The sequence below is a fragment of the Micromys minutus genome (genome assembly GCF_963924665.1).
Source record: "Micromys minutus genome assembly, chromosome: 19".
Classification (NCBI taxonomy): Eukaryota; Metazoa; Chordata; class Mammalia; order Rodentia; family Muridae; genus Micromys; species Micromys minutus.
This window is the reverse complement of record NC_137954.1, coordinates 25,249,386-25,263,671: the sequence shown is the minus strand read 5'-3', so window position 1 is coordinate 25,263,671 and position 14,286 is coordinate 25,249,386. Positions and strand designations below refer to the sequence as shown.

Genomic DNA, 14,286 nt, shown 5'->3' with positions numbered 1-14,286 from the left:
CTTTTTTCTCCTTTTCTTCCCCTTTCTTTCTGAAAGGATGGGGTCTTTTATATGGCTGAGGCTTGCCTCAATCTATCCTTAGTCCTTTAGTTTTGCCCTCCTGGATGCTGTGACTGTGTGTGTGTGTCCTAACAATGGATTTCATATTTTTGCTCATTTTTCTTTTACTCCGAAAAAGCTTTCTTTCCCTCAGGCTTTTCATTGGTGAGCACAAACCAATCAAGACATTTGATAGTGAAAATTATCAGCAACAATACACGCAGAAACAATAGTAAATGTGAAGGGGTGATACAGACTGCTGACCTACTTCCATATTTTGATCCACCTACAGGGTTTCAGTTCTAAGTCCAAACTTTAAAGATTAATATGTAAATGAGTTAAGGCAACAATTCTAATTGGTTATTTCCTTCTGGATCTGACTGTTTTTGCATTCTCTGCATTAGTTAGCAGCACAGAACCAGGCCTCACTCAACAGTGACTCACTCAAATATTAAACAGGAGGAAATGTCTCTTACTTCTGGGATACATCAGGACATATCTGTATAGAAATCATCCTCAGACAACATGCTACATTGTACTTGCAACTAAAGGTTGAGTACATGAACTCACTAAACAAACTATTTGCTCTGTCCTGAGCTGTTCACCAAAGTAGAAGGGCAGCCAAGAGTCCACTTTCTACAAAACTAAGATACTGGATTGGTTTTTCCAGTTCCAGGCTTTGTCCTGTGTGTGCCCATCACTGGATGTTTGCTGGCATCACTTACTGGGTTTGAATCACGCCTCCATTCATTGAGCCTGTGTGGCCCTCAGGAAGTGAAGCTGTGTTTAAAAATGGAGTTGACAGTAATACTTCTATTGTGGTGGGCTTTTGTTTTGAGAGTGTCTTCTCTCTCAATAGACCAGGCCAGCCTGAAGCTCTCAATCATCCTGCCTCAGCCTCCCAACTACTCATATTACAAATGTGAGCTACTATTGTTTAGCAATAAGAAAATTCATTTTAAAAGTTGACGAAAAGCCCCATTTTAAACACTAGTATATAAAAATCACTTAGATAAGCTAGGCAGTGGTGGTGCACACATTTAATCCCATTGCTCTGGAGGCAGAGGCAGGCAAATCAGAGTTCTAGGCCAGTCAGAACTACACAGAAAAAGCCTGTCTCTGAAAAAAAAAAAAAAACTTTTAGCAGTGCCAAGAACATATACTTTAAAAAATCTTGGATACTATTTTAGTCCCTTGGCTTTTAACCAGTTTATATAAATATTTAACCAGTTTATATAACCATTGCTGGTTAGTGGGCTTAGTACAATTAAGATTGAGTTGTTAGATATGTGACTTATACAAATAGTATTAAAGGCACATAGTAGGAAACAGTTACCATGGCTCCATGTTCCACTGACTAGGAAAAGACAAGGCAATTTCCTCCTGCATGTAATTTATTCACATATGCTAAATCTCACTGTGTATCAGTCAAGGAAGATGACTGAGCATCAGGCAGGGTTGTCAGGATAATCCCTGCCTCTGGCTTTTACAAGGAAAATAACCAAGAGAGGCGGTACTCAGATGAAGGGCATAAGGATGAGGGTACAAAGTGCAGCATGGGAGGCAGCTCACAGTGAGACAAGCAGGCAAACAGGCAGTGGTTCTAGCCAATCAACAGTTTATTTTCCAGTTAACACCTACACAGATCTTACTATCCACTTCAGACCCTAGCAGGGAGTCTCAACTGTGGTCTAGACGAGTAGGTTTTGTTCTTCCTCTCTAATACAGAAGGGAAGTCCCTCACCTCAAAAAGAGAGAGAACATGCCATCTTCAGTGCTGGCAAAGTGCGAAGGGACCCTGCCGTCCTGCATCATGGGGGTTGAACTGGGCAAGGGTACAGTGCAGGTTCAAGGCAACAGTGACCCAAGCACAGCACTGCTGGCCCGACACTACCCAGTTTCCTCAGAAGAGAACCTGCCCTAAAACTTGGCCAGTGCCTGTGGGAAAGAGAGTTAGCAAAGAGTGGGGCTCACGATGCGAAGGACAGGACACAGCAGGGCAATAAAGCTGAGGGAAGTGTGGGACAGTAGAGAAAATTATAAAGTGCCTCAACTAAACAACCAAGTGGGACAGGAGGGTGGAGCAGCACAGGTCCCTGAGGATAGGAAGAAAAAGAAAAGGTAGACCACCAGGGCTTGGGACACAGTAGAATAAGAAAGGATGAGGCAGGGAAGCAATTGCAGGCTATGGAAGGATGTCCCTAGCCTTCATCACGTCCACTAACCCAAGTGGAAAATTATTTACAGACATAAAACCAATCCTAGGCACAGGTACTATACCAGGTCCCAGGACAGCAGGCAAGCAGGCAGGCAGAGTGGGCTGGCTTCCATCTGACAGCCAGCTTTTACACAGAGTGCCTCTCCCCAGAGTGGTCAGGAGAGGAGAGTATGTGACATGCCTAGTTAGGAAGCCCTAGTGTGCCTGCAGCTCATTCTGCCATGGCTCATGGCTCAACCACTGCATGAGCCTCTTGGTCTGACTGTACCAGAGAATGGCTGTCTGGCCCCAGGGGAGGAGGAGGCAGAACATCAGGGGGCTTTGGGGGCATTTCTGGCCCCAAGCCCAGCTCTGCATTCAGTTGCTCCAGCTCCCCCTGATCCAGCAATTCAAAGTCCTCAGTGGTGAGTGCCTCTTCCTCCTCAGGAGCAGCCAGGGCTTGAGGTGAGTCCTGGGGAAGGGATGGGAGCACAGAGGGAGAGAGGAGGGTAACTGGACCACTTTCAGCAAGGCAAAGTTGGGGTGAGAGGGTGCTGGATGGAGCCATTAGGTCACCACTCACTGCCTCTGGGCTCAGGGTTTCCACTGGTCCACCAGGAGGACATGTCACTCCATCCTGGGGGGATCCTGCCCCATTGAAGTGCGTATTCACAAAGTGAAGAGGGGATGAGAGCTGAAGCAATGTTTCCTTGTCTGTAGCCCCTTCCTCTTCTGTATCCAGGGCTTGCTTAGAGAGGGCTGGAGGGGCACTTAGCAGGTCTTCAGGAGGGGCCAGCTCTGTCTCTTCCCCTTCCCCCAGTTCTCTGCTCAGAGCCTCTTCTGGCTCACTTGGCAGACTCTGCTGGTCCAAATCTGTGCAGAGAATAAAGGGTTAAGAATGAGCTGATTTCTCTAACCAGCCACAAAAGCCAGTAAGTTCATGAAGATAACTTGAGAAGCCAGGCCCTGTGGCATATGCCTATTGTAATCCCAGCATTTGGAATATGTAAAGAGGAGAGACCAGGAGTTCAGGTCATCTTCTGCTACTAATAAGAGTTAAAAGCAAGCCTAGACTATAATCCATTCTTTCTTAAAAAGCAAAGCAGAACTGAAGAAATGGCTGAGTGGTTAAGAGCACTTGCTGCTCTTACAGAGGACTCAGGTTCAATTCCCAGCACCCATATGGTGGCTCACAACCAGCTATAACTAGCTCCAGGGGATCAGATGCCTTCTTCTGAGTTTTGCAGGCACCAGGCATGCATATACAATCTTAAAACAACCAAATACTACAAACCAAAGCAAAGGGGATGAAGCTGAGGTTCTTGGGAGCTTAGGGTAGATTAGAGAATCTATGTTACAGGAAGCATTTTTGAAACTCAGAGAACACAGTTGGCAACAACTCAGTATCAAGGAGCAGAAAGATAAAGAGGGGTAATAGCCTGCTCATACCCTCAGAAACATCTGTCAGTTGCGGGGTGGTGGCCCGAGATACAGAGAAACCGCCACTCTCTAAGATAGAGGCCTCTTCATCTGACAGCTCAGAGTCAGTAATAGCCAAGGCCAGGGCTGTTTTTTTCACATCCACCTGCAGGAAAACCAGGATGAATCCAACACATGGGGAAAAGCACACTTTACCCCCAAACCTTCTTTCTGGTTCCCAACTACTTGAGAACTGGTTGCTCTAAAGCAGAAGCATTCTTGCCCCTCCCTCTGCCTTTTTCTTTCTCTTTTCTTTGGAGATTGATAGGTCTTATGTAGTCCAGGTTGATCTCAAACTCATAATAAAAATCAGGCTGGTCTTGAATTCTTGATTCTTCTGCTTCCTCCTCAAATAGGATTACATGTGTGCATCACAATACCCAGCTTCCCTTTAGCCTTCTATTCGACCACCACCATCTTCCCTGGACCTCACCACTGGAGAGAAGCCAGCCAACTCTGCCTCGCTTTCACTCTCTGTTTCTGCCAGTGGCTCATCTCCTGCTGGGGGTGCGTTCTTCCCTTGCCGCTCTAGAGAAGGGCAATAAAGCAACAATGAGCAAAGATAATGGTGGCAACAAATATGGCTAAGGAACTGGAAGTGATTTAAATTCCGGGACACACCACGAGGTGCCGTAAACTACAGGCTCTCCCTGCCTCTCCCCACCAGGTTAAGAGAATCCTTACTTCTCTTGTCATGCTTGTGGTGCAGGGCATCGGCTTCTGCTTTCATGCTGTAGTCCAGTTGCATGAGCAAGGGCTCCAGGCGTGTATACATCCTCTGGATCAACTCATGATAAACCACCAGGGGCCACAGCAGGATACTCAGCACTATGGGTTAGAAAGTCCATTCAGAGATCAGAAGGCCACTTTCCCAGGAGCCTTCATCTAAACTGTCCCCTGAACAGGTAGGTCTGAACAAAAATGAGATCCTTTCCTGAGGCAGTGATAACCCCTTCCCCCTATCTGCTACTCTCCTCCCCAGATGGGTAACTAACAAAGAAAATGGGTCTTTCCTTTGGGACAATCCAGGGAAAGAATAGAAAGGGCGTTAGAAATATCAGGGATGCCCTCCACTCACAGACGATGTAGGAAATCATAATCCCTGGAACATAGTGTCCCAACACGGCTAGCACAGCACAGCCACAACAGACTCGAACGCAGAACTGCAGAGAGGAGCACAGGATCTATGATGAACACTAGGCACAATCACAAAAACTACTATTTGTCTGGTAGAAAAAAATGGGGACCAGTCGAGGAAATTTACAATCAACACTGCGCAGCGCACACATCACTCTTCTCCCAGCCCCTCTGGCTCCTGCAACCGATACAGGATGACGTTTACCTGAGCTGGATTCTGCCTCTTGTACTGCAACAGCTCTTGCAGGTGAATCTGGAAGGTGAGCCAGCTCTCAGCCAGGTATCTGCACAACTCGGGCACACTCAGCAGGTGCGGCTGGGCGCCTGACCCCGCACCCTCACTGGGGAGACATGATATGACCCCTGGAAGCCTCAAAAACCAGTTAAGACACTCAAATCATTTAGAGACTGCTGATGAGATCTTCAATATGGAGATATGGAAAACCCCACCTCCCCCAAAGGAAGTCATTCTAGTTCTGGAAAGTAAATTCCCAGGGTGCTCAACCCTCTACCTCCACAGAAGGAACATAGCATCTGCATAGAAAGAAGCCGAGAGCCAGGAACACTGTTGCTTGCTGTAAGTCCCTTCACTATACTGGGGCCTAAGTCTACAAAAGCCACAGCCCCACTCCTCTTTGAGCTGAGCACAGCAAGCTGACCACATTTAAGCATCTTTTTCAAAAGGTGGTCTATACTCACCTGTCAGAGTGCAGTTCTTCAGGGGGTGGTGCTATGGAAAAAGGGGGTGGGGGTAAATTAAGAGTGCAAGAGGCACTTAGAGACAGATTTGAAATCAGAAAGAGCTGCCTCTCTTTAGCATTCTTGGTCTCAAATTTTTAGTAATCACCTGTCCCCTGCTTACAGGCATGAACCACTACAGGAGATTCAGGGCATTTCCTTCATACACAGCCAACAAGCTGTATGAAGTTATTTCTGTACCTTTGTTCCCTTTTTGCAGTAATGGGAATTGAGCCTGGGGTGAACACCAGGCAATGCTGTACCACTGAGCTGTATCCCCAGGGTAGGCCTTGAACTTGCACTCTCCCCTGCCTCAACCTCTTAAGAAGCTGAGATGGCAGGCAGGTCTGTGTCACCAGGTCCATCTTTGCCTCCTTTAGACTTTGCCTTTATCAAACACAGGACCCCACACTTTATACATTTGTGACCCAAGTAATTCATACACAGCCAGATATATAGCTGCTCCAAGATGCAAATTTGTATAGGAAAGCAACTCCTATTATGTTCTCTGTAGACACTCATTTAACCCGCTCCCCCTGTGATTTCCCCATTTCTACAAGTTTTTTCTTCCTTTCTTCGACAAGGTTTCTCTGTGTAGTTCTGGCTATCCTGAAACACACTCTGTATACCCAGCTGGCCTAGAGATCTGCCTGCCTCTGCCTCCCAAATTCTAGGATTAAAGGCATATGCTACCATGCCCATCACTTTTGCAATTTCTTACAAGGCCAAACAGGCTGCCTGCAAAGGAAACAGAACTCAGGTGCTTTGGCCACAAACTTCACACTTATTTATTTACTTATTGAAACATTGTCTCACAATGTAACTCAGGCTGGCCAGTAATTTCCCAGAGATTTCCCCCCTGCCTCTGTCTCCAGAGTTCTGGGATTAAAGATATGCACCACCACACCCAGCTTTAAACGCTATAATTTTGACTACTAAACTCACAAGAACATTATTTTTGGAAAAGAAACAACTCTTGTTTGGGGTAATTTTCTCTTAAAAAAAAAAAAAAAAAAAGATGGAAGGGCATGCAGGATGCCTTAGGAGATAAATGGCCTTGCTGTCCCTTTCCTCAAGTAGCAGGGTGATGTACAGGGCAGGTGCACAATAGTGCATGTGGAATGAAGAAACTCACCTGAAACGTCAGGGAGAAAGCGAGGATGCCAGAGATCCAGGAGAAAATAGGTCAAAAGTGAGATGCTGAGCAGGAAGAAGGGCCGGAGGGACGACGAAGACAACAACCTTAGGGAGACAGGCATCTCAGCCGAGAGTGGGTGAGAGGCTCCCAAATCCATCGAAAATCACAGAAAGACCCAATGATGGGGAGATGGCCCTCTAAGCCTTACCCGTCACTAAAAGACTAAGAAATGGAGCAACCTTGGTGCAGGATCACCACCTCAGACGCTGACAGCCCTCGAAGGGAGGAAGCACCAGGTCCTCCCGCCCCCGCTCTCCCCGCGCAGCCCGACCCCGCCCCCTCCTCCGCGGCCGTTACCAGAAGAGGCCGTTGAGTGTGGCCGCCGTGACCAGGCTGTGCAGCGGCTTCTCCCATACCAGCAGTCGCTGTGCGGCCGCCAGCACCGCCTCCCAGCCGCGGAGCCGCAGCCACAGGGACGTGGCCAGGCGTCCCACCGCCTCGGCTGCGGCCGCCTCTTCCTCCGCGTCGCCGGTGGCCTCACCCATGCCGAGGCTCAGCCCCAGGCCCAGCCCCAGCCCCGAGGTGCCACCCGCGCCGGTGTTACCGCCACCGCTGCTCGCCATCACCGCGCCGCAGCCGCTGCCGGAGCCCGCGAGGAGCCAGGGCTGCGCGGCCGCCGCCGAGGGCGCGTCAGACGGAAGGGGGCGCACGCCCGGGCGAGCAAAAAACCTGCGGCCAAGCGTCACGTGTTCAGGCGCGCAGTCATGTGACGTGCCCTAACAGCCCGGATGGGAGGCCCGCGCGTGCGCGTTGGCCGCTGCCGTGATCCTGCACCCACGAAGGTGTGCTTACAGGGTGCTGGAGTGGTGACCCGGGGCGGGTGTCGAGGCTCCGCAGTCTGAGGTCTTCTCCTGGTGTTTACAAGGCGACAGGAGACCTCTATCTCGCGTTAGGCCTCGCCCGGAGGAAGTGGGCTTCCAGGCCCCCAGGATCTTGGCTAGGATCTGCTTGGGATCGGGAAGGGCGGTGCCATCCCCCTTACTCAACCGTCTTCGCCTCCAGTCCCCTCCCCTCGGCGGATAAACAAACACCGGCGCGTGACTTTAATGACTTCAAAGCAGCTTCACCAACTTCGAAAAGTTGTTTGTTCCTCCTTCGGGCGTCGATTCTTCCCAAAATCTTTCAGCGGCAAATTGGGTGGAAGGCGTGTTTGAAAATTGAAACATCCAGGCGCTGTTTACTTTGGGGAGTCTTGTTTAACATCGTAACATTGAGGCTTCATATCTTTTGAGATTACTTAATTGCTGGAGTAACCCTACAAAATAAAGTATGTATTCGAGCTTTACAATTTCAAATTTCTAAGGGACATAAAGGTTCAACAGATTCCTTTCCACCTTGTTCACAGTTCTCCCACGGGTAAGTTTCTTGCTCATCTTTCCTGTGCACTGGCGATAGAGTGCACCTTCCCTAAAACCCGGGAAACAACTCGCCGTGTTGCCTCTGTTAGGCTCGTCAATATCTGTATCACGGCCACAAAATCTGATCAGCGCCTTCACCCTTGGTGTGTCGCGGTCCCCTGGGAACCGTATCCCAGTTCAACCCCGGGTGCTCGGCGGGAGGTTGGGCTGCGCTGGAGGCGCTTCCTGCGGGGCGTGCAGACTCGTCGGTGACACTCCCGCAGCTTATAAACGCCAGGCGGACGCGGTACGGGCCGAGAACACTTCTGATCGTCGTACCTCCTAGTTCGCCTGGTGAGCGCCGCGCGTGTCGCCGAGCGCCGAGAGGCCCAGTCGCACGCGGAACAGGAAGAGGCGTCCCACGGCTGCCTGCAAGAAGGGAGGAGGCTGCGCGCAGTCGGGCGGCGGCCCTTTTGGGAGAGGTGGGCCACCGGGTGAGGACGGTCTACGGGTCACTTACGATTCCTTCTCTTCCTCTCCACCTTTTCAGGGTGGCGGCTGACGGTACGATGGACCTGGCCGGGCTCCTACTGGACGAAGAAGGCACCTTCTCCCTCACTGGTTTCCAGGACTTCACGGTGAGAGCTCAGTCCGCCTGTTCTCTGCCTCTGGGAGCTGGTACTCCTTGGGTTCTCCTCCAGATCCTAGCGGAATGGGAGCTCTCTCACTTACTTGCTATGCCCTGGATTGGGTGGCTTTTGAGAGCAATGCCTACTTGGAGGCCCATGCTGCCTGGGCCTGAAGGCAAAGCCTTCGGTTATAAGAGGGAAACTACGAGTGATTAGACTGAGGTCCATCTGGTTTCTAGTTGTATAGTCTTATACTGGGATCCCTCAGTGATGGCAGGAACAGGGTGATTGCCTTTCTCTCCCTGTGGATGAGAGTAGGCTGCCATTAACAAATGATCCTGGGAACTTGGGGCTGAGTAGAGTATAGGCAGTACCCAGGATTTCCACCAAACCCTTCCCTGCCCTTCACCCTCCACTACTCCTGGCCCTGTTTCAGTTCCTTCCAGGACACCAAAAGCTGAGCGCTAGAATCCGAAGGAGACTCTATTATGGCTGGGACTTAGAGACAGACTGCAGCCTGGAGGAGCTCTCCAGCCCTGTGGCAGGTTAGACTGTGAGTTTGTGTGTGTGTGTGTGTGTGTGTGTGTGTGTGTGTGAGAGAGAGAGAGAGAGAGAGAGAGAGAGACTGAGCGAGTGAAAACTTGGAGGACTGGGTTGTCAGTCACCCAAATGCCTGGAGGTTTGCCGTCTGAGCTGCACTGTGTCTCATTATAACTAACTCAGTTGGTACTTGGTTTGACAATGCAGGCCATGCTTCAAATTCTTTTCGCCCACATGTGTAAAAACAGCTCATAAATTGCAGTCACTTATTTTTAGGGCTTTGTGTATACTCGGCAAGCATTCTAGCACAGAACTATATCCCAGGTTCTGCTTCCCCTTTTGATTTATAGGTCAGAAATAGTTTCCTAAGTATACATGTTACATGTCTCTCAAGTAAACAAGGCACACTTCTCAAACATTAGGGAAAGATAAACACTAGTAACTTAGAAAAACACGTCTTTCTGATGGACAAAGCTGGGAATCACCCTTGGAGTGTGCTTTTACCCACTTAGAATTTGGGGTGGGGTATGGTGGGGAAATCGAGGGCTGAAGGGTTGAGACAGTATCTTACTATACAGATCTGAGTAGCTTGGAACTCACTGTGTAGACATGGGTGGCCTCCACCTTGTAGTAATCCCTCTGCCTTTATGGCTTGAGTTTGGGGATTACCGGCGTGTTGCATCATGCCTTCCCTCCCATCTTAGGAGAATTTGGTTTTTAGGTTTTTTTTTTTTTTTTTTTTTTTTTTTTTTTTTTTTTTTTTTTTGTGACAGTCCCCAAAGCCTCAGAAACTACAGACCTAGGTCTTCCCTGACAGGAGTGGGGACTGCTGTATATGTTGGAGTTGCTTATTCTCCCCTATCTCCTTGCAGACATCACTGTGGAACTTCTTCAGAAGGCAGCACCCAGTCCCATTCGACGACTCCAGAAAAAATACGTAGCCCACGTGTCCCGGTGAGCCGGGTTTGAGGGGATGGAATGAGATGGGGTGTGTGGATGTTATTGTCTCTAAAGAGACAGTGTGGTAAGCATCTTGAAAGATGAAGGGCCCTTGGGTTTAATTACTGATCCTTTCTACCTCCCAGAGAGGCTTGTATCTCCCCCTGTGCTATGATGTTAGCTCTGGTGTACATTGAGAGGCTCCGGCACCGAAACCCAGATTATCTGCAGCACGTGTCATCTTCTGACTTGTTTCTGATCTCCATGGTAAGATACCTACTCCCTTTATCTTCCCAGTGAGCCAAGCACCAGGTATGAACTCCACTGATGCCATCCCTGGTCTCTCTGCAGATGGTGGCCAGTAAATACCTTTATGATGAAGGGGAAGAAGAGGAGGTCTTCAATGATGAATGGGGAGCTGCTGGGGGAATTGCTGTGCCTACTCTCAATGCCTTGGAAAGGAGCTTCCTGAGTGCCATGGTGAGGGATTCTTCTCTCATCTGTCTTTGTTCATTTTGTTTCCAGACAGGGTTTCTCTGTGTAGCCCTGAGTGTCCTTAAATCTTTGTGTACTGGGCTGACCTTGAATTCAGAGATCCTCTCAAGTGCTGGGATTAGAGGTGTGCACCACCACCACTCAGCTTCTCATTTGTCTCTGTGTTCCTTCATTCTTGTTCTCTCTCAGCTTTCTGTTTTTTATATATTTTCTCTCTCTCTCTCTCTCTCTCTCTCTCTCTCTCTCTCTCTCTCTGTGTGTGTGTGTGTGTGTGTGTGTGTGCCCAAGATAAACTTGAATGTTTTCCTGGGGACTTTTATACCTTGCCTTTTGAAGTAGGGTCTCTTTATTTAGCCTGGTATGCACGGAGAAGGTTAGGCTGCCTGGCAGACCAGCATGTCTTCGGTTTTTGTTTTTGTCTGCTTGTTTTTGGTTTCTTTGTTTTGAGATTGTAAGTGCATACTGTCATTCAGGACAGTTAGGTCTACATAGTCAGACCACCCTTAAAGATTTATCTGTTTTATGTATATGAATACACTGTAGCTTTCTTCAGACACACCAGAAGAGGGCATCAGATCCCATTACAGATAGTTGTGAACCACCATGTGTTTGCTGGGAATTGAACTCGGGACCTCTGGAAGAGCAGTCAGTGCTCTTAACCACTGAGCCATCTGTCTAGTCCCCAGACCCTGACTCTTACTTAATGAATACATTTTAAATCAGGCCGAGCTAGAACTCACTGTGTAGACAAGGCTGGTCTTGATCTTGTGATGAGCCTCCCGTTGCTTCTCCTGCTTTTGTTTCTCTGCTGATTAGATGTATATACTGCACCTGGCTTTGTATGTCTTTTTTGGTAGGCTCTCCCTTTCCTGTCTTTTCAGGAGTAGTTTAGAGGTTCCTGAAGCAATGGGTCTCAAAGTAGAGGGTTTTTTCCTTTTATTCCAAGAACACACTTTGCGGTAGAGCCTGTAGTACTAGCCTTTGAATATTTGCTATCAAGCTTTTTATGCCTTAGCTTTTGAGCTCCATATGGAAACTGACCTTCTTAGGATTATGTTCTCTGTTTGCACTTTATAGAGGGGATAGCTTGTCAGGTTGTTGGGGATAGCACAATACAATATGTGAAAGCTCTTCGGAGAGTAGCTAGCACATCTTGCTGCTGGTGTAGCTGCTCTGTTCGGGTCAGCGTGGTTTGTGGCTAACATTTGTGTGGCTCTTTCCTGTTCTTACTTGTTTAAGATTTGTTGAGGTAGTCTTATACTGTAGTTCAGACTGGCCTAGAACTTTGTTGCCTTTTTTTTCCTTGCACACAGGATTGGCGTCTCTACACTGATCCTCGGGAGATCTTTGAGGTGCTGAGTTGGCTGGAGAGCTGGTAAGAAAGAGGGGTTTGAGGCATTTAGAGGCCTAGGCAAATACCATTGGTGCTAGAGATAAGATCTGTGTACCTGGGAGAAAGAAGAGAAAGAATTACTCAAACTGGTCATTGCCTAACTCTTCTGCCCTCCTTTGGTGGTGTGAGCAACTTATTTAAAGTTTAGATCTTGGTCTCACCTTCTGGATCAATGGGTAGCCTAAGGATCTGTGCATGTAGTCAACTCCTTGATGCCTTCTGATGGATCCTGAAAAGGTTAAAGGTGTCCCTGGGCTAGCTGCAGAGAGTCTCCAACCCCTCATCTTTCTATTAGTGTGGCTGAGCAGCAGGGACGGCGGCGGGGCTGGTACACCTACACAGATCTGTGTGTGCTGCTGGAGCAGCCAGCGTGGCAGCTGTCTCTGGGCTCCCTCTGCCAGCGGCTGGTAAAGGTGAGGAGAGGTTATGAAGAAGAGGGGCTTGTAGGCTTGGACAAGCATATGTGAGAGCTAGTGTGTGTGTGTGTGTGTGTGTGTGTGTGTGTGTGTGTGTGTGTAAAAGCAAGTTCTGAAAGGCTCAGAAGAAGTTGAGAATAGATGGGAGGGTGGAGGAGGCAAAGGGAGCTACAGAGAACTTCAACTTGAGAGACTAGGAGTAGGGAATAGTCAAAGACAGTCAACAGCCTGCCTGTCTGTTTCTTATCTTCTCCCCTACAGCTATCCTGCCTGTTAGCCGTGGCCTATGTGAGCAGCGTGGCCCTGGCGGTGGCATCAGTGGCTGTAATGCACCAGTCCTTGGGGCTGTCCTCCAGCCCCTCACCAAGTCCTCCTGAACTCACAGTGCTCTCCAAAAGCCTCTTGCAGCCCTGCGTGCCTGCCCCTGTGCCACAGTGCCTGACTAATGTCTCCAGCTGCCGGGAAGGCAATGTAGAACTGCCGTCACTCTGGGGCAGTCTTCTGGCCCCATTGACACCCCCTCTGATACCTCCCCCAGACCCTCCTGCCCCACCTACTCCTCTCTACAAATGCCCCTTTTGCCAGAAGTTCCAGAGAAACACCCCCAACTGCCATGCCTCTCACCAGCCTAACCGTACGGTGTCTATTGGTCCTCTCCATCCCTTTTACCATACCTACGGCTTAGCCCCACCCTGGCTCTGGAGCCCTGTGGCCCCTCCATTCCTCCAGCCCCAGCAGTGTTCTCTTTTTAGTGTCATGGAGCTGGCTCGTCTCAAGTCCGTCATTTTCCCAGGCTAGGTCGGGCTCTGAGGAATGCATGAAGAGGGTTTGGGAGTCCTTGAGAATCTGAAAGAGGAAAACTTGATTTAGATTTTTGCTACCTCTCTGGGCCCTTGGCTAGTCCTCTGTCCTCCTGGGTAGGAGCATAAGGGATTGTGGGGGCAGTACAAGGTCACTCACTCTCTTAGACCTCAGAGCTGGCTAGTAGGCCAGGACACCAGTGGTGCCTGGGACAATGTCAGCTCAGTGACCAGGGGCATCACAGATGATGAGATCACCTGTCTCTCTGCCTTCACAAGCCCAGAGAAGTAGATTTTTTGCTTTGAAGTTTCCTAAGATGGAAAGGTAGAGGTGGGAGGTGTGGGAAGTGGGTGAGGAGAGGAGGAAGGCATTGATGGGATTCTCTGTGATGCCTCTGAGTCAGGAAAACCAAGATTAGAGATGCCTAGGGACGGAAAGCTCCCTGAGGCAGGAAGCTTGCCACACCTGTCCCTTGGATTCATTTGTCACAGCCAAGAATTGCTGGGTCCTTTAACATTGTCCCTTTGTCTTCCAATCTTAGCATCCTGGTCCAAGGCTTCCCACTCTGCCTTTTTGGGTGTTCTCTTCACAGGCCTCTCTGGGCACCACTGCTTTTTATCTGGGTTTTTCATGCTTTTATAGAACTGAGGTTTCAATAAACAGTTTCTGTTCCATGGTCTGGCCTTTTCCTTCTGCAGCATTCTTTGATGACCTCCCATCCCCCATCTGTCTCCCAATTCAGATGCACAGTCTGTAATCAACATGTAGGTGTTTTCTCTGAGCTGTTTTAGAACTTCCTAATAGTTATTGGTTCCTGTTTCAAGCTCTCCTGCATCCCTTCTGCTACTTCCTTGGGGGCCCTTGATGTGGCCTGCCATTGGATACAAGTGGTGACTGTCCTAGGCCTGGGGAAGCCTTGTCTGCCGTTGCTTACCCTAAGTGGGTACT

At 49.1% G+C, this 14,286-nt stretch overlaps 2 protein-coding genes across 4 annotated transcripts; one reads left to right on the top strand and one right to left on the bottom strand.

Annotated features, from left to right (window-relative positions):
• Nucleotides 1-1,507: 1,507 nt before the first annotated feature.
• Nucleotides 1,508-7,437, bottom strand: RETREG2 (reticulophagy regulator family member 2). 2 transcript variants are annotated; one of them, XM_080933152.1, is made up of 10 exons: nucleotides 7,086-7,437; nucleotides 6,726-6,832; nucleotides 5,552-5,582; nucleotides 5,058-5,193; nucleotides 4,794-4,878; nucleotides 4,400-4,543; nucleotides 4,149-4,243; nucleotides 3,686-3,821; nucleotides 2,820-3,109; nucleotides 1,508-2,708 (listed from the first exon to the last, which is right to left on the bottom strand). In XM_080933152.1, exons 1-10 carry the CDS (start codon nucleotides 7,349-7,351, stop codon nucleotides 2,484-2,486), a joined length of 1,515 nt encoding a protein of 504 aa, XP_080789278.1. In that variant the 5' UTR covers nucleotides 7,352-7,437; the 3' UTR covers nucleotides 1,508-2,483. The 2 variants fall into 2 exon arrangements, with proteins under 2 accessions (XP_080789278.1, XP_080789277.1); XM_080933151.1 differs by having other exon boundaries at nucleotides 1,508-3,109.
• Nucleotides 7,438-7,546: 109 nt separating this feature from the next.
• CNPPD1 (cyclin Pas1/PHO80 domain containing 1) lies at nucleotides 7,547-14,012 on the top strand. 2 transcript variants are annotated; one of them, XM_080933153.1, is made up of 9 exons: nucleotides 7,547-8,144; nucleotides 8,676-8,763; nucleotides 9,191-9,299; nucleotides 10,167-10,248; nucleotides 10,380-10,500; nucleotides 10,585-10,713; nucleotides 12,042-12,103; nucleotides 12,417-12,534; nucleotides 12,799-14,012. In XM_080933153.1, exons 2-9 carry the CDS (start codon nucleotides 8,695-8,697, stop codon nucleotides 13,333-13,335), a joined length of 1,227 nt encoding a protein of 408 aa, XP_080789279.1. In that variant the 5' UTR covers nucleotides 7,547-8,144; nucleotides 8,676-8,694; the 3' UTR covers nucleotides 13,336-14,012. The 2 variants fall into 2 exon arrangements, with proteins under 2 accessions (XP_080789279.1, XP_080789280.1); XM_080933154.1 differs by having other exon boundaries at nucleotides 7,547-8,763.
• Nucleotides 14,013-14,286: the final 274 nt, after the last annotated feature.

Coding starts and splice junctions, on each gene's coding strand:
- RETREG2 (XM_080933151.1), bottom strand. CDS start 7,351: ATGGCGAGCAGCGGTGGCGGTAACACCGGCGCGGGTGGCACCTCGGGG. Junction 6,833..7,085: donor ACACTCAACGGCCTCTTCTG/GTAACGGCCGCG, acceptor TGTCTCCCTAAG/GTTGTTGTCTTCGTCGTCCC. Junction 4,544..4,793: donor TATGATTTCCTACATCGTCT/GTGAGTGGAGGG, acceptor TCTAACCCATAG/TGCTGAGTATCCTGCTGTGG.
- CNPPD1 (XM_080933153.1), top strand. CDS start 8,695: ATGGACCTGGCCGGGCTCCTACTGGACGAAGAAGGCACCTTCTCCCTC. Junction 10,249..10,379: donor TACGTAGCCCACGTGTCCCG/GTGAGCCGGGTT, acceptor TCTACCTCCCAG/AGAGGCTTGTATCTCCCCCT. Junction 10,501..10,584: donor ACTTGTTTCTGATCTCCATG/GTAAGATACCTA, acceptor GTCTCTCTGCAG/ATGGTGGCCAGTAAATACCT.